An 18,641-nucleotide genomic window follows, 5' to 3' on the forward strand; every position below is an offset into this window, starting at 1 on the left:
CTCACCTTTCATGAAAGAACCAAACATATAGACATAGACTGCCACATTACTAGACAAAAGCTTCAAGATGGTCTCATCAAGCTTCTTCATGTGTCTTCTACCAATCAAGTTGTTGATGTTTTCACCAAATCTCTTTATCCTTCTCCTTTTAACACTATTATTTCCAAGCTAAACATGCATAATATCCATGTTCATCTTGAGGGAGGGTGATAGAGATCTTAATAGATTTTTTCTTCTGTTGTAACAATTTTATTTTTTCCCCTTTGTATATATTCTTTGCTTCCGCTGTAACTTAATATACTTTGCTTCCGCTGTAACATAATATACTTTGCTTGACTTCATTCACAATAATACTTTTATCTGGAGCCCTTTTTCTCTTTCTCAAACACTTATAAGAAATTTAAAATTTTTGACATCATATGCTTAATTGACATCAGAAATGTTAGATTCTGATGTCCATTAACGTTGGAGTTTTACTCTCTGGGAGTTGTATGGTTGCATGAATCATGACAATTTGCATAGAAATGTCCTTTGGGATGTTCAGTAAGCAATCAAATGTCGGAAGATGTGAATTTCAATGTCCATTAATGTTGAAATTCACTTTCTGGATGTTATATGTCTTGAATTTTATGAAAACATCAAAACGTTTGGCAGACAGGTGGAAAATTATTACCATAAAATGTTAGGAGCATTAGATTCCAACGTCAAAGACCAAAAAGACATCGGAATTACTTCATTTCCAATGTCATATGACTTGTAAAAATTTGTAAGAACATAACTAACTCATAATTTTTTAGTTTAAAAGTAAGAAATGGATGAACCGATAAAAGTTTCACATAATTGTTAGAGTTTTTGAAGGAAATGCTTTCAAAAAATAACACGTTACCTATTTGTAATTATGAGACGAAGAAAATTCTATGTCCAATGCGTTTGGAATACCTAAAGATACATGCATGCCCTAATTATTCTGTATTGTATACAAATGAGTATGTTGCGTTGAAGGTATGCCTAACATGTGGTTTATCACGGTTAAAGAAGAAAACTGATGTAAATAATGGTGATAAATAAAACGATGATCCACCTACTAAGGTGATGTGGTACTTATCTATAATACCTAGGTTGAAACGATTGTTTTCCATTAAAGAAGATGCAAATAACCTTAAATGGCACGTTGATGGAAGAAAATGTGATAATCTTCTTCGATACCCATCTGATTCCCCATAATGGCAGACAATTGATGAAACTTAAGACTTGCACTTATTACCGATAGTATGAATCCTTATAGGAACTTAAGTAGCAAACATAGTTCATGGCCAGTGTTGTTGATGATTTACAATCTATCTTCTTTGTTGTGCATGATGAGAAAATATATGATGTTGTCTATGATTATATTGGGTCCTAGACAACTTGGAAATGACATTTTTATCTGATACCATTAATTGATTATTTGAAAATGTTGTGAGAAAAGGGCATCGAGGTTTTCTATTCATATTCTGAAGAAAACTTTCATTTGTATGCAATGTTGTTTTGCACCATAAATGATTTCCCAACATATGGAAATTTGAGTGGTTACAATGTTAAAGGTCGTTTTTCATGTCCTATCTGTGAAGAAAACATTAGTTATTCTCAATTAAAGCATGACCAAAAAACTATATATACAAGACATCGAAGAATCCTTCCTCAAATTCATCCTTACCGTAGATTGAAAAAAAATGTTTAATGGAAGTCCTGAAGATGATGTTGTGTCGAGACCTCACAATGAGGAAAACGTATACAGCCAGGTGAAGAACATTGATGTTGTGTTTGAAAAACATCAAAAGAAGACCATTGAGAAAAACATTTTGAAGAAATGATCAATATTATTTAATCTTCCATATTGGTGTAAACTTGATGTACGACATTGCATAAACGTGATTCATGTTGAAAAATATGTATGTGATAGTGTTGTCGAAACTTTTACTAAACGTAGAAGGAAAGACAAAAGATGGAGTAAAAGCACAACAAGATTTGGTTGACATGGGCATCCATTCTAAGTTAAATCCACAATCAATTGGAAGACGCACCTACCTTCTCCTAGTCACACTGTTTCTAAAAAAGAAAAACAAATTTTTTGTTGGTGTTTAAGGAGTTTGAAGGTTCCACATGGTTACTCATCAAATATTAGTAGCCTTGTTTCTATGCTAGATTTAAAGTTAGTTGGTTTAAAGTCTCACGATTTTCATGTCTTAATGCAAAGACTTTTACTAGTAGCTATTCGAGTCATATTACATGGTTCTATTAGAGGTGTTCTTACACGTTTGAGTTTGTTTTTAACACTATTTGTAACAAAGTTATTGATCCCGACTGTTAGATAATTTTCAAAATGAGGCCATTAGACTATTGTGTCAATTGGAAATGTATTTCCCACACTCATTTTTTGATATCATGGTTCATTGATAATTAATCTAATGAGAGATACATGAAGATCTTAAAGGGATATGTTTAGAATCAATATTGATTGGAAGCTTCAATTATGGAGTGCGACATTGTAGAAGAAGCCATTGAGTTCGACTCAAGTTATATGCTAAGTTGTGAACCAGTAGGGCTTCCAAAGAATAGACATGAAGGCAAATGTGATGTTAAGGGTGTTCGAGGAGTGAAGATTGAAAGTGTTGGTAGAAAAGAAGTTAATCAAGCTCATTTGTACATCTTTAACAACACAAATGATTTTATTCCTTACATTTCGTAACACATTGATGAAATAAAGTCTGCACACCCATAAATGAGTGAAAAATGGTCACTTCATAAACGTAATAAAACTTTCTTAACTTGGTTTAAGAAAATGATTTACATGAATCCAAATGTTTCTGAGAGTCTATATAGGTTAGCTCGTGGACCTAACACCAATGTGGTCACATACGACGAATACTAAATAAACAATTATTGTTTCTATTCAAAGTTGGAAGATGACAAAAGTAGGATGTACACTTTGCCAGTTCTAAGGATAAAAATCCAATTACAACATTCATGAGTTATTTCGAAATAATAAAAGAAATATGAGAAGTTAACTATGTCAATTTTAGAGTTAGAGTTTTCGAGTGTAAATGGGTTGACAACAATTCTAGTGTGGTGACAGATGACCTCAAGGTCACTTTGGTGGACCTTAACAAGATGAGTTACATCGATAAACCATTTATTACGTCTATTCAAGTAAGATAAATATTTTATGTCATTGATCCAGCGAATTATAAATGGTTAGTGGTATTGGAAGGTAGAATCATGCACGTAAATGATGATGAAGACTCTCGAGATATACTTGAGACAATGTCTTTCTCATTAAGAACCATTGAAAATAAGGTTGATGACGTAGCCGATAAAATCCATGCAATTTGAAGTGATTATAACAAAGTCATATGAGGAAAACAATTCCCTAATAGGTGTTTTTTTATTATTTTTGCCACATTTACAATTTCTTTATTTTGTCTGTTCTAAATGTATAGAAATAATTTGTTTTTTTCATCATGTATAATTTACTAACATTGTGTTTTTAGGTATGACAAGCTCCAAATCAAGAAAGAGTGGATATGGTAGATCCGTGACTTGGTTACCTGATGTCACATCCTATCGGATTGCCATGAAGATGTTGGTTGATGAAGATTGCTTTAAGGAGGCTCCTTCAACATAAGATGATCTTGATGATGAGTTGATGAAGCTTCTTCAAAGAGGTGGACTCCATGATGATCAATGAAAGTAGCAGAAGAAAATAAAGATGAAGAGATGAAGATCTTGGTGTTGTATGGTCTTGGTAGATGTTCCTCTACAAGGTTAGGCTAACCATGAAGGAGGAGGAATGAAGAAGTCTAGAAGAAATATCCATGAAGCCTATAAATAGAAGATTTCTCAAGAAGAAAATCAAGAGGATAACTTAAAAGAATAGAAAAGAAAAGCTTACAACGATATATTCATCCTAAAAAAAAGAGAAAGAGCTCAAGAAAAAAAATACATTTGAGCTGTAGAAAAGAAAAGAGAAGAGAAAAAGAAAGAGATACTCTCAAGCTTCATTGTCATATTGTTTACCATTGTAAGAGAGAAGAGAGAAACTATTGTGGGTGTGTAGACTGTTTTGTATTGTACTCAAATCCTCTGTGTGAAATATATAGTCTGAAGTACTTGTAAGCAATTGTTGATTCGAATTCTCCAGAGAATTAAAACAGTTATAACTAAACTCTATTTGAGTTGAAGAATCTTGGCAAGGTTGCTAAGTACTTCCAAGCTTTATATTTATGAACTTACAAGCTAAATGATTATAACTAAACTCTATTTGAGTTGAAGAATTTATGTAAACCTTCAATCCCTAGGTGTGTCTTTTCATCCGCTCGACGAAATGCAGTTATGGACATCCATACCTCCTCATTCAACTTAAGATTAACTCCTTTAACTCTAGAACATAAGATGTCATCAACAATCTTAAGATTTACATAGAATACATTGACTAAATATGGATACCAAACACCATTGAATTCTAATAAAGTCTTGAAACCTTGGTGCTTCAGCCAATCTTGAAAGCTAAAGCCTCCTCAAAATTATTATTCCAAAGTCATATATTAGAGTAATTTGACTTGTATCATAGCAGAATTTGATTAATATAGTAATGATAATGTCATGGTATTAAATGCTAAGTATGTCAAGTGATCTTTGCAATGTTTAAACCAAGTATGATTTGCAAATCTAAACATACAGTATAAGATCACAAATACCATGTATTATGTAGCAGAAAACATGATAGATGTACCAGCAACGTTGCAGCAGAGTAATAAGTGCATAAATATAGTCAAAATGATGTATATTACACTTTATACAATGGTATTCAATGTGAATTTGTGCTATATGCAACATATAACATGAATTTTACTCAAAACATGAATTTAATACAATCTTAGACTTGTGCAGCAGACCAGAAATGTAGTTAGATGCACATTAAAACAGAGTTTGTCACATAACCGATTACATTATTGATTTAACATATTAAATTCTACAATAATAGTCATTTAACAGATTTTAATTTGTTTAAAAGTGCAATAATGGTCTGAACAAAACATTATGATGTCTGAGTCTATTTCACTCAAGTTTTGATATGAAAAAACATCTTTCACTACACTGAATCATGTTAGTAGCTTAAGAACAAGTATGTAAAGTAGTTTTTGCTACTATGCATGAATATTGCATAACAATGAGTGTTGAGTCATATTACCAAGTGCTAAAGAACAAAATTACCATACTATAAGAGGACAAACTTGATAGTCCAATATATTTAAGCAAGAATCAATCAGTTCACTCAATCATACATGATAGTTAGTATCAATTTGAGTTGGCATAACTTGCAAACACAATTCTTTCTGTTTTAATCGATTATCAAACTTATGTAATCGATTATATTGACAGTTAACCATATTAGTCATCCATTTGCCATCCTTAACAGATTATGTTACTTATATAACATATTAAGATTTTCTCTCTGTTTTAATAAGTTGTGTAACTTATATAATCGATTATAATAGAGTGATTTGCTCCTGTTTAGCTTTCTAAGTGTTCAGGCTAAATCTAATCGATTATTATACTTATGTAATCGATTATTTATACTAGATTTTTGATTTGTTTTAGGCTTGATTCACTTATCATTAATGAATTCAAACATCTAGCACTAACATAGTAAAAATATACGCAATTGTTATGTCATTTTGTTGTGCAAGAAACCATTTAAGCAATTTAGCTATTCATCATAATTTACAAAACAAAATTAAAAAAAAATAATAATGTCAAATAAATATAAATATAAAGACTTATGTGTCTATATATATATATATATATATATATATATATATATTTTAACAACAATTCTACATAACACAATTCCCAACACCTTTGTCCTCTTTGAGGCGGTTCGCAAGCTTAACTTTTCCAAGCTATATAATAGACAAATGAAATAATTCATGCATACAATAGATTTGCAGGAAAAAAAAATTCCTCACTGCTTCTGGATAAAAAGAACTTCAAAATAGTTGTTTTTTTTATAAAATTAAATATCTTTTAGGATATTAAATTTGATAAAGAAATCCATGCATTAAAAATAAATAAAACTGGAGTGATAAAAGTAACCACAGGAACGACATTAAAAAGGGAAGTAGCAAATGTTGCTGATACCCACGCCAGGAAGAGGTGAGAACTAGAAGATAGAAGTCAAATTTTCTTTCTTGAAAAATGTCAAATACAACTTAAGAATCTCCAAGTGATGAAAATTTTCAAACTTAAAATCAGTCTTTTATTAGGACGAGTATGTGTAAATATTAATGTTTTAGGACATTTTTAATATATACTAGATAATTGAACTTAAAGTTGTATTTTTCTTTTAATTATTAGTTGTTAGGTTAGTTGAGTGAATTTATAGAAACAGAAATAGGATGTATTAGATTTTCATAGTCTAGCTTATTTTAGTATAGACTTAACCTAATTTTCGTCTTACCAAGGGTAATCTAGTTAGCTCGTTAATAAGAGGATAGTATATTAGTTTCTTTTTGTTGATTTTAGTTTAGGACTTTATCAAGTTTTTACTTTTTTTTATTCGTTCAAAAAGACCATATCCTTTCTAATCGCAAGTTACTTAGTTCTTTAGAAATTCATTTTAAACATTTCTCTAATAATCTTCTCTCATGAAAATTCTTCCAACTTTTAATAAGCTTCGATGCAACAAAAGCTATAAATGAGCAACCAGTTTTGGAAGTGGCCAGTGCAACTAAAGCTAGAATTAAATCTGATCAACTTGCACTTGAAGGGAGAAGGCCGTGAGCTGAAGCTTATGCCAAATGACCATTAAAAGGTTGAACCAAGCTGTGGTGACCTAATGTTTCAAGTTAAGGACTCCAATGAACAATTTGAAGAGCTGGAGCAACCTATCACAACCAGTAAATGAAGACAGATTCACTTGCTAGACTTGCTACTTGCTGGACCAGATCAACCAAATGCACTGGACAGAGGAATTTACATTGAAGTCTACCTACTGTAGGAAGTCCTTTTAACCTGTACTTGTAGGTTAAACCATGTTTATAGGTAACTAGCTATAAGTAGTGAAATCTGTAACAGTGTGGAGTTCGGGAGATTTGTCTACGAAGCTTGGGCAAAGAAGGAAAGATTCAAAGTTGCTGGAGATCTAGAGACATACCTTTTAACAGCATTTAGTAGGATCATTTATTTATTTTGTCATAATTTAAGAAAAAAAAAACGCTGTATAATTGTATATAGCTTACTATGTATTTAATATAATGCATGCAAAGATTGTTCCATATATTTCAATAAGCTATAACTATTCACAAAATGGTTTTGTGCAAGGTAGAGAAACATGAGAGGCTGCATCACACTACATCTGAAACTATACATTTTTTTAACAAAAAAATGGTTGGTCCTCAAGTTTTTGACACACTAAGTTGAAACTCTTATTGTAGTATGGCAAGTATGAAGTGTACTATTAGGGTTAGGACGTATAGGCTGTTTGCTTAAGTAAAAAGAAAAATAATATTTTCACACACACATCACATTCATCTTGCATTACTGCTCCTTTACATGCATGCCTACATCAATTTCTTTCCACTATTATTTTCAATGTCATTCATTTGATGATCTCACCTATTCCCAAAGATTCATTTAAGAGCCTTTGTTTACAGTGTTGCTATTACTATTCACCTGGTTATTGCTAACATGATCACTCTTATCGTTGGCAGAGACTACAACAACCTCAGTCGTACTTAATTCTGTCTCTGATAACACCAAATCAGTTTGTGGTTTAATTTCTTTGCTTTTACTCCACAGCACCATGTACAAGCCACACACAATTAGCGATGCGCCAAGTACTATGACTGAAGTTAACAAGGCCATCTGGTTCAATATATAGTACAACATAATATGCTGTGGAAACTCTTAAAATACTTTATAAGAACACACGCGCACACAGATTCCCAAATATTCATTTAAGAGCCTTTGTTTACAGTTTGCTCTTACTATTCACCTGTTATTGCTAACTCATTCTTATTGGTGGTGGACACTACAACAACCTCAGTCGTACTACTTAATTCTGTCTCTGATGACACCAAATCAGTTTGTTGTTTCATTTCTTTGCTTTTACTCCACAGCACCATGTACAAGCCACACACAATTAGCGCTGCGCCAAGTACACTGAACATATTAAAATATAAATAAATATCAGTCATACACACACTAGAGAAATTAACATGACAATTTTTTATTCAAGGTTTTTTCTTCTTCTTAGCAACAAGACACAATATAGAAGAAGAGTAAAAGAGTACATAGTACATAATTATGATGTCACCTTTTAAGTAACTCCCAATTCATAAATATATATAGTTTTATCTTCTGTATTTAAGGTTTACCACAAGTTACCAACAATTTTACCGAACAAGGTCTAAATGTTTATTAAGTGAAAAAATGGTGCAAAAGAAATAGTTTATACCTTCCAAGGTATAGTTTCTCTTGTAATAAGAGTGGAGCGGTGGTAGCCACGAGCACAAGGGTAAGGGGATTGAATACAGATGCATATAATGGACCTTTCTTCCGTACACACCACGAAGTGACAATATTAACAAATGTAGTGACTGCAATTCCCTGCCACAGAATTTTAGTTTAAAAATATGAAATATAAGTAAATGGCAAACTTCCATTTCATTTTGGAGTTAAAGTATGAGAAAAAAGGTCGGAAAGATAGCGCAATAGGTAAAATGTGATGAAAATTTGAAATATGAAGAAAATAAAATAAAAATGATATAGAAATTGAATAATGGTTATAAGTGTACCGAATAGATTGCCGCCAAAATCCTAATAGCTGAAGGCAACTTCCATTGATTCCAATCTTTTTCAACACAAAGGGCAAAGAGTGTGGCTTGTACTGCTGCCATTGAATTCATTAACGATGTACTTGAGTGGTGGCTTGGATATTCCTTACTCAGCTTAGCCTATATTGTACATTCACAGCTTCAACAAATATGTGTCCAAAACCACACCAAACACATGCCTACTCGTATTAATTAAAGCAAAAAAACACACATCATATATGTAACATGTCTATGTACTTATCTTACTAGAATGAGAAGAAAATGAGCCAAGAAAAGAAAACTGATGGGTATAAAAGTTTTCTAATTTTTCTTCTTAAAAAATGCTACCTTCTTGAGGATTACCAAACGAAATTACAGTTGTAGGGGTTATATGGTAGTTTCCTCACGTATTTTGGGTTAAATTTAACACGGATGGAACGAAGTGCAGATTTATTAGTTTGTGAAGGTATTTTAAAGAGAAGTAGAAGAAATATATTAGGATTTTATTAGGAGTTTCTCTTCATTTGTGGGAGTTCAAAATGCTTTTTTTTTTTTTGTCGAGTTAAGTGTTGGATTTAGAAGTTTCTAGCTACAATGTGATTTAACTTTGGCTTGTCAAGCTTTATCTAATCAAAAGATACTTCCATGGTCTGTTAGAGGTTATTGCATAAAATGTGTAAAGTTTTGTAATGATATTGATTTTAAAGTGTAACATTTTTCGAGGAGGAAATTGTTGTATGGTGAGTTTAGGCCTTTTATAGGGAATGTTTCGGTGGTATGCAATTATACCAAGACTTTTATCATATAATTGGTTATGGTTTTGGTTCTGAGTTTTGTTTGATTCTTGTTTATTTTAATAATATTTTAAATGATGATATATTATAGATGTAATTTAAGATATTGTTAATGTTAAGGAGTATATTGATGTTTATCATGGGTTTTACAAGTAAAAAAAATAGTGAAATTACAAAGTGACAAATATTACCTTACGCAACAAAAAGGATTGCATAAAAGAACATAAATCTTCACAATATTGTTAAGTGTATAATAAGTTATGTGCTCATTCTCCTTGCAAAGATGCAAAGTAAGTTGAGAATTTCTAGCTTGAAAACTAAGAGTTTAAAATCTTCACATTCAATCCATAATTATTCAAATCTGTATTAGTTTAAATTTATTTTGATGTTCTTAAGATCAAATTCAAATTTATATTCATAAACTTTAGATTTGGTGCATTCAATTGTATATGAATTAAATATAGATTGAAAAACCTTTCTTATAAGTTTGAATCAGTTTATTTAATGAAACATTAGGCTCGGTCTCTATGTATGACAAGACCAAGTGAGCTTACCTCATGTAAGGTCGATTTGGTGACAAATCCCTGATTAAAAGTCCAATTGTAAGAAGTATGATTAAGCAAATCTAAGAAGAGTCATCATAAGAAGGTGAAGTAAAGCTCTCTTTCTCTTTTAGACCATAATGGGTAGAATAATTTTGGACTTTGTATTATGAATATAGTAATTGTAGGACTTATTTTTTGATCTTGTATTTGGACCAAGTAAAATAGAGTTTTTGACCACTTAAGTCAAAAAAGGGTCAAGGTCCAAAGTTGACCCAAGTGGATGTCAAAGAGCTAGTTTAACCAAGGGGTAAAAGTTTTCAACCTAACTTGGTGAGCAAGTGTATGAGGCATCCCACCTATGTGTGTGTAGTCATGTGTGATGCTCACATTAGAGATGATTTTCCATAGATAGTGACCACATGACCTCCTCTTAATGGAGAGGATGTTTGCCACATTTCCTCCTCCTAATGGAGAGGATTTTTCACCTTGTTCTCCAAGCTAGCCAAGTTTGGGTTTTTAGGTCTAGCTTCTACAATTTGGAGACACCCTTAGCCTATAAATAAAGATGTCTCTCACTCTTGTAATCAACTTTGAATTTAAATTATGCTGTCATTTTTTAGCCATAATACTCATCTTAGGTCACCCAAGGTCAGCATCCCAAGTGGTCTTCTTTAGTCACCTTCCTCAAGAGTTGGCCTAACCTCTCTTTGAGCACATCAAACATCTCTCCCTTCCATCTTAAATCACATAGGTCGAGAGTCTTAGCCCTTTCCCCACCAAATTTCGCTCCATATATCCCTTTTGTCTTGTTGAGTTTCATATTCTACTTTTTTATTCTAGTATGTTTCCTTCTTGAGCTTTCAATTTCAAAATATCAACTCCGTTTTTGGTGTGTGGTGGTCTTGTTTTTCACTTAAAAAGAGTGGAAAAAGAAGTGATAAAAGATTCAAAGAAAAGGTTACAAATAGCTCCCAAAGAACCTAGAAAAGGTACTTAAAATTGTGTGCATTTGATCACTACCACTATCTTGTTTGATAAATATATTTTACTGCACTTGTGCTCTCTATTTTGTGAGTTTTGGGCCCTATCCAGCAGCTCAAACTCTTGGAAATTGATTTTAAAGGAGTGGTCTTAGTGTCCTATTTTCTCAAAGCTTGCCAAAGACAAGAAGCATTAATTTCTATTTTAGTAATTTTTGTTTTTGTGCTTTTATTCTAGTGCCTTTCTTTAGGTAATCTTTTTTGTGTGCTTAACCTTCTTTTCCTACCCTTTAATTTATTTCTTGTCTCCTTTGGTTTTCTTATTTTGTCATACATAAACTCCTTTTGGTAACCTTGATTCTTTTTAGACATTTTCTTGCTTTTGGTTGGCCTACTTCTTGATTTTGGTGATTTCCTCGTGGTGTAGGTTCTCTATGACGTGATCCAACATCTGGAGGTAGCATCCTAGGTGGTGGAGACCTAGTGGGAGCTTCAAAGTCTTGTGTGGTAGCCAAGAAGAAAGTGAAAGAAACACTTAAGAAGAAGATTAAAGTTTGTGTGTATTTCTTTGAGTTATAATCTTGCTTTGTTTTCCTTGTAAGTTTCAGCCTTGTTAGGTTTCTTAGGAGAGTCTTTGGTGCTCAATCTCATTTCCTAAGAAGAACCTCTAAAAGATATTAAATTATTTTTTTTAGTTGGTAAGTTGGTGGTCCAAATTTCTTTCTCACTTTACCATTAAACCGGATAGTTTAGGTTATTTTCTTTCCTTAATTGTTTGTAGCTTAGTACGTGTCTACATTTATTTTAAGTCTAGTTCCCTTTGATATATTTGGTGCATGAGAACTTGAGGTAAACTTTGGCTAGGAAAGACTTGGTTCTTAAGCAATCTATTGTGATTCACCTCCCTTTCCTAGAAGTGAACTTAAGTCGCTTTAGCCTCCTTAAGTCTATTAAACTCCTTTTGAAATACTAAGCAGTTTGTTTGTGCATAACATATTTTTGAAAACATTAAGAATGTCTAAGGCACCTTCTTACCAAATTTGTAATGATTCTAGTGAAGAAATCCAACCAAGTTTAACACATGTAGCCAAGGAACTAAAATCACTAATTTTTGTGCTAAAAGTAGAAACCCTCTTAAAAGAAAAAGAAAAAGTTGAAAAGGAAAAATATCTTGCTTCCTTAGAACAAAAGCTTAGAATTCTTAATGAAAAACAAAAGAGAGTCCAAGAGGAAACAATAAGAGTTCAAAAAGGAGTTGAAAAACAAGTAAAAGTAGGAGTCCCTCTTAAAAAGGATTAAAAAACTCCAACATAAATCACACACACTTTGAAGAGGAAATGTTTACCTTGTCCTTTAGTACAACCTTGTTTTATCAATTCTTAATCATAACTTTTTCTTCTTTTATATTTCCATAGATGATAGTAGTTGTTAGATAATTTGGAGAGAAAAACATTAATATTTAGATCTAATTAACATGTGTACGTATATAAAAGCAACAGGAAACATATACCTGAATGATGAGCCATACTGAAAAACTGAAGCAACATCCAATACCACTTAGAACACCTATCCACTGTTTTCCATCTGATGCTCCTTTCTGATCGTTATCCTTTTTATGCATAAGATTAATGTGAATATTCTTCCAAATATTTATTTCTACCCCTTTAAAGAATGACAACATCATTGTCCCATTAACTCCAATTATCGTTCCCATCACCTTAGTTTTTCCTGTTACAGTTCGTAAGTTTAACTTTTCGTAGCTACAAAAAAAATCAAAAAAATCAGTGCAATTTTTCTTAATTCTCTTTCCCACGAAAAGGAAAATAGCACATGACTGTGAAAACTGGTGAGTCATGACTACATACCCGTACAAAAAGGAGAAGACGAAAGTGACCACAGGAACCATGTTGAAAACAGCGTTAGCATATGTTGCTGATACCAACGCTATGGCGTTGAAAAAAGGATTTTGGAATAAACTCCCCCTATTCATTCATATAATCAATAAACATTATTTGAATTCAAGTTATTGTACAAATTAATTTAATAATAAGGACAAAAAGGTGAAGGTTGAATAGTTTGCATCAACCATACCCAAATAATCCACAAAAAAATGTCATCACGAGCACTCTCCATGTCAACTTTGGTCTGTTTTTTCTGTTTTGATTGTCAAAAGAAAAGTAAAAAATTATCCAATGATGCATAAACTATGATATCAAGATTACAAAATAAAATAAGCTATGATGTGTGAATTCACCTTTCGAAAATAAAAGCAAGAATAAAAGTGATAACAGCTCCAAAAATGTGTCGGTAGGCACTGAATACTCTAATGCTCATTCCATCAGTTATGGCAAGGCTAGCAATCACAGTATTTCCCGTGTATGCAACCTGCACCAGCATCATCAGGAAGGGAGGCTTCAACTCTTGCATCACTTTCACTATATGGTTCATTGTATTGGCATTTGTATATGTTTGTTTGCTTGAGGAAGGAAACAAAGAAAACAGAAAAAATAGAGAAATATGTGTTAAGGTTCTATATCAACAAAGACTTATATTTGTTCATAGGGATTATTAGTTACTACTCAAACTTTCGTTCCTTCCATGCATAGCACGTATTAGTTACATATCCTAATCTGTATATAAACATAAAAATGTATTAATTATGTATTATTAAACATTGACGGATTTGAGATGTTACTGTTACTATTATTATTATAGTTTCTTTAATCTAAATTATTGTTCTTATCAAAGAATCCGTATATGTCCATCGCATCACACTCTTAAAGACTATGTAAACTAGATGTATTCTTTATAAAAAATTTGTAAAAAAAGCAGGAATAAATATTTAAATAATAAATTATACTTTTTGTTTTTTTTTTAACTTTTACTAAATGTTTAGATATTCAAACTAATACGTCGACATAAAAGACGCTCCATTATTCTTGTTATACTTAATAAATTAAATAATTAAAATGATGAAAGATAAATAAAAAATTGAGTTATGGTTTAGAAATGTCAGTCTTTCCTAATTCAGCTAATGGGGTCGAAAATGAATAATGATTTTTGCCTAAAATCCCTTCTATAGCAAAAAGTTAAAAGAAAAGGGAGGAGGAAGAAATAATTACTTTTCTCTTTATCTCTTTAATGAATACCAAACTAGAAATTAATATATATACGTATGCACATACGTCATACGAAATAAATTTTTTATTAAAAATAAAAAATAACTTCTTATGTTAGATTTATAAGAAAATATAACATTGATTTAACGAAGGCGTTTAGTGTATTTTATAAATGTTATATATATATATATATATATATATATATATATATATATATATATATATATATATATATATATATATATATATATATGATATAGTTTTTTTAGTATGAATTTCATCCAACATAAATTTAATAAATTTTAAATTTATCAGTTTTTGTTTTAATTTGGAAATATGAATATAATTGATAATATGTAACTAGGCACCACACAAGTTGCCTGAAAGCTTGTCGCAAAAAAAATTATACAATTTATTCAGAACAGATAACCCTAAAAAGCAACAAATTGTAAATATCCTCTACATATTTTCTTTTAGTCAGATATGTTTATCAAACTAATTATTTTTTAATGTTATACATATTAACAAATGATTATTTACAATAAAGGAAAATTAAGTTTATGAACTGGCTGATTGTCAACGTATTCCTAATTAGAAGTTAATGTAATAAGAGAAGAATGAATACAGAGAAAAGTGAATGTTAAATGTGAGTGGAAAGTGAGGTTAAATTAGGTACAAAAGCAACTCTAACGATTACAACATTTACAAAAACAAAAATAAAAAGGTAGTATATACTACTAGAATTTATTAAAATTTGTATAATTTATACTATAAGTTTTTTCTATATAAAAAGTCGTAAAAAATTATTTTCTTACAAATTTTCACATGAATTTTGAAAATTCCATGAACTATTTACAGAAATATTTCATGAAATATAATTTATGTGAAGTTGTGGTCTTTAATAATAGATCTAATGAATGCAACAGTCTGTACTTCAAACCACCAAAGTGTTATCCCTATAAGATGGCAGTTTAGTAGCCAATGGCTAAACTTATTAAAGTTCTTGAAGTTGAAAATCGTTTGTTTATTAAAAAAAAGATAGGATTTTCTAATCTAATTAAGCAACTTAATTCTCCTCAAACTCCCCCATCATTCTCTTAAACAAACTTTGACAGTAATATTGTTCTTTTAGGAATTTTTAACTTTCTTGTATTATATTTTCTCATCTATACACTACAAGAACACGGGTAACTCACTTCTAGAGCTGTCAAAACAGGCCATCCGGCCCGACCTGATTCGAACCGGTCTACCACGGGTTAGTCATTTAGTGAGCTAACCCAACCCGACTCATTTATTAAAAAGCCAGAAAAATTCGAATCCAGCCGATCCACTAGGAGTTGGTGGATAAACGGGTTGGCTCACCGGTTCACTTAATTATAATTTTTTTAAATAATTTTTTTTTTTACAAACTTTCTATAATTCAAATCTAAACAAATTTTACTCCTAACATGAGTGTTTAATTAATTTTGAAAATAAGAAATTTAAATAAATTTTTCAAGCAAAAAAAGTAATAAATATTTTTTTATAAAATTAAAATTAAATTTTAATAAAATAAAATTAGATAGATGAGTTGGTGGGCCACCACGGATTCAAACCGCATGAACCAAATTTAAATGAGTCGGGTTGAAATCTGACCCACATAAAAAAATACAATTTTTTCAAACACAACCCGACTCAAACTCAAACTCATGGTGGGTCGGATTGACATGCGGATTGTGACCCATTTTGACAGCTCTATTCACTTCCATAATATTGCGTAGGTGTTGTTGAAATGGACAGTAGAAGCGTCGGTCTTGGAGATGTTTCATGTGCTTGAGTTGGTCCAATAATAATAAAAATTAATTTTTATTTTTAAAACGCTAGCGTTAGCTGGTCCATGCTAAGAAATAAAAATAAAAATTAATTTTATTTATAAAAAGCTAGCATTGGCCAGCTCACCATATATAATAAAAAAAATTAAGTTTTATTTATAAAGTGCTAATATCGGTCTAACTTATACTAAAGAAAAAAATAATTTTTATTTATAAAATAATAGTATCGATCAAGCCACCACTAAATAATGAAAATATAATTTTTATTTATAAAGTAATAGTACTAAATAATAATAAAAAATCAAGATTTTATTCATATGATAAGATCAACAATAAGTAATAAAAAGATTAACTTTTATTTATAAAGAGATTCGTCAGTTGAGTCTATGCTGAAAAATGAAAAGATAATTTTAATTTGTAAAGGAGTAATGTTGCTCATCCTCAAGTTAAATAATAATAAAAAATTAAAATTTTATTTATATAGGAATAATATTGAACAAGGCCACAAGTAATAAGAATATGGATTTTTATTTATAAAAGGGTCGCATCGACTAAGTCCACACATAAGAATATGGATTTTATAAAGGATTTGAGTTGAACAAACTTACCTAAACGCTCAAATGCACACATGATCACTACTAAATAAATAACTTTTTAACTCGCACGTGTGTTTGAAATAGAAACGTATAAAATTGTAGTGGCAATTTCATAATTTTAGCAATATTATATGTCTTGATTTAGTACGAACTAACGTCACTACAAAAATATACAATTTTAATAGGAGTTATTTTTAACATTAGCGGAGTTTTAACCCTCGAAAAATACAATTCTCGAGGATACCAAAACCCCTGGAAAAAGCTGCGTCAAAATTGGCAGGAGTTTTGCTAAAACGGTCGGGATTAGCAGGGGTTTTTAAAAACCGCCGGGATTAGCAAGGGTTTCTAGAAAACCGCCAGACCTATCCTATTTTCACCATTCTTGTTCATCTTTATCATCTTTGATCACGAAATCATCTCTATTTCCAAAAATATAATTGATATACCATAACTAAGGTAATAGCCTCTTTGATAGTTAAATTCCAGAAACGTAAAAGTGTAAGCACATTTCACTCTTTCTTCTTCTTCTTTTGCCAGAGAACCGCTTCTCATCTTATGCGAACAACTTCTTCGTGTCGCTCCGTCGCCGGTGCCTCTACCACTAGCCGTCGCGCTGCGTCCATCACTGGTCGTCGATTCTGCATCCACCACTGACCGCCGCCATTACCTCCATCATTGGTCGTCACTTCATTTGTCATGTGAATGTTGATGCCTCTACTTCTCTTGTTGCCACTGGTCGTCACTTCCTTGTTGCCATCGTTGTTCGTCATCGTCATCGGTCGTTCCTTGCCGCCTTCGGTTATTCGTCACCACCTTCGGCCCTTCGTCGTCGCTTTCGACCCTTCGTCGCCGCCTTCGACCATTTTGTCGTTGCTTTTTGCTTCGTTTGCCGCCTCTGTTGTCGCATTGAAATAAAAAAAGGAAAAAATTGAATAGGCAAAAGACCCAATTTCTGAGAAAAAAAACATGTACCGCCTCGGTTTCAAACGAACCGAGACAAAAGATCCCCACATACTGCCTCGGTTTAGAACCAAGGCAAAAAGGCTACCCCTTTTTGCCTCGTCTGTATATACCTCGGTTCATGAACCGCTGTGTATATACGAAAATAATCGGTGTTGTTTCCCTTTACTGCACTAGTGAATATTTGTCATCCAAAATTCACCTGATTTTGCTGATGTTGTTCTTGAAATTGTCATGATAAACAACACTCTTCTCTTCACTCGATCATTGTTGAAGAAGACGCAAAGATCAGTACTTCTCATTGAAAAAGCTTTTAATGAAGATATCAATACATCTTTGATCAACCTAAAGATTGTGGCTGAAGTTCAAACTTGTACCCCTACCCCTCACCCACAAAGCCCACCTAAACCTTATAATCATACACCTTCCTCATCCACCCAACTTGCTCTCACTACAAAAAAAAGTGTAGTTACATATAGTCAAAATCTGTATGTAACTCTCAAAATTCGTATGCAATGTCTTATATATGGATTATTGACGAACCAAAATTCCTATGTAATATATTCGTAGGTAATGTTACGTACGGATAAATCTGTATATGTAACTGAGTTGGCATATTGGAAGATTAAACTTGTTACAAAGACTAGACATACATGTAAAACCAATTCAATGATACAATGCAGACAATTCAATGTTACAAAGACACACAATACTGAATAATAGTTTCATATATTGATTTAATAATAATCTTTATACATAATAATTTATAAAATCCAAACATGTTTAAAATGTCTAAGTGTTAATAATATAGGATAACTAACAAGTTACTAATATAAAATGTTTGAAAGTCCTAATACTGATATTCCTTATAAGGATTTTCTAGATCTTGTTGTTGGTCTTCATTCATGTCTTGGGGCTGATTTTGTTCGTTTGGCATTGGAAAGACTCTTTGTGCAGTCGTTGTTGCCAAAGGTGGAAGAT

At 31.7% G+C, this 18,641-nt stretch overlaps 1 protein-coding gene across 1 annotated transcript; it reads right to left on the minus strand.

Annotated features, from left to right (window-relative positions):
- Positions 1-7,839: 7,839 nt before the first annotated feature.
- LOC108326681 (WAT1-related protein At1g25270) lies at positions 7,840-13,677 on the minus strand. The gene is made up of 7 exons (XM_052871504.1): positions 13,429-13,677; positions 13,266-13,328; positions 13,040-13,156; positions 12,685-12,934; positions 8,838-8,996; positions 8,498-8,649; positions 7,840-8,202 (listed from the first exon to the last, which is right to left on the minus strand). The coding sequence occupies exons 1-7, from the start codon at positions 13,620-13,622 to the stop codon at positions 8,028-8,030; spliced, it is 1,110 nt and encodes a 369-aa protein (XP_052727464.1). The 5' UTR covers positions 13,623-13,677; the 3' UTR covers positions 7,840-8,027.
- Between the last annotated feature and the right edge of the window lie 4,964 nt (positions 13,678-18,641).

Source organism: Vigna angularis, chromosome 1 (genome assembly GCF_016808095.1).
Source record: "Vigna angularis cultivar LongXiaoDou No.4 chromosome 1, ASM1680809v1, whole genome shotgun sequence".
Classification (NCBI taxonomy): domain Eukaryota; kingdom Viridiplantae; phylum Streptophyta; class Magnoliopsida; order Fabales; family Fabaceae; genus Vigna; species Vigna angularis.

What these genes read in the sequence shown, in the direction of transcription:
- LOC108326681 (XM_052871504.1), bottom strand. Translation starts at nt 13,622, where the DNA reads ATGAACCATATAGTGAAAGTGATGCAAGAGTTGAAGCCTCCCTTCCTG. An exon ending in GTCTTCTCCTTTTTGTACGG is followed by an intron (nt 12,935 to 13,039) that starts GTATGTAGTCAT and finishes TTTTTTTTGTAG; the next exon opens with CTACGAAAAGTTAAACTTAC. An exon ending in TTTTGGCGGCAATCTATTCG is followed by an intron (nt 8,650 to 8,837) that starts GTACACTTATAA and finishes ATTCTGTGGCAG; the next exon opens with GGAATTGCAGTCACTACATT.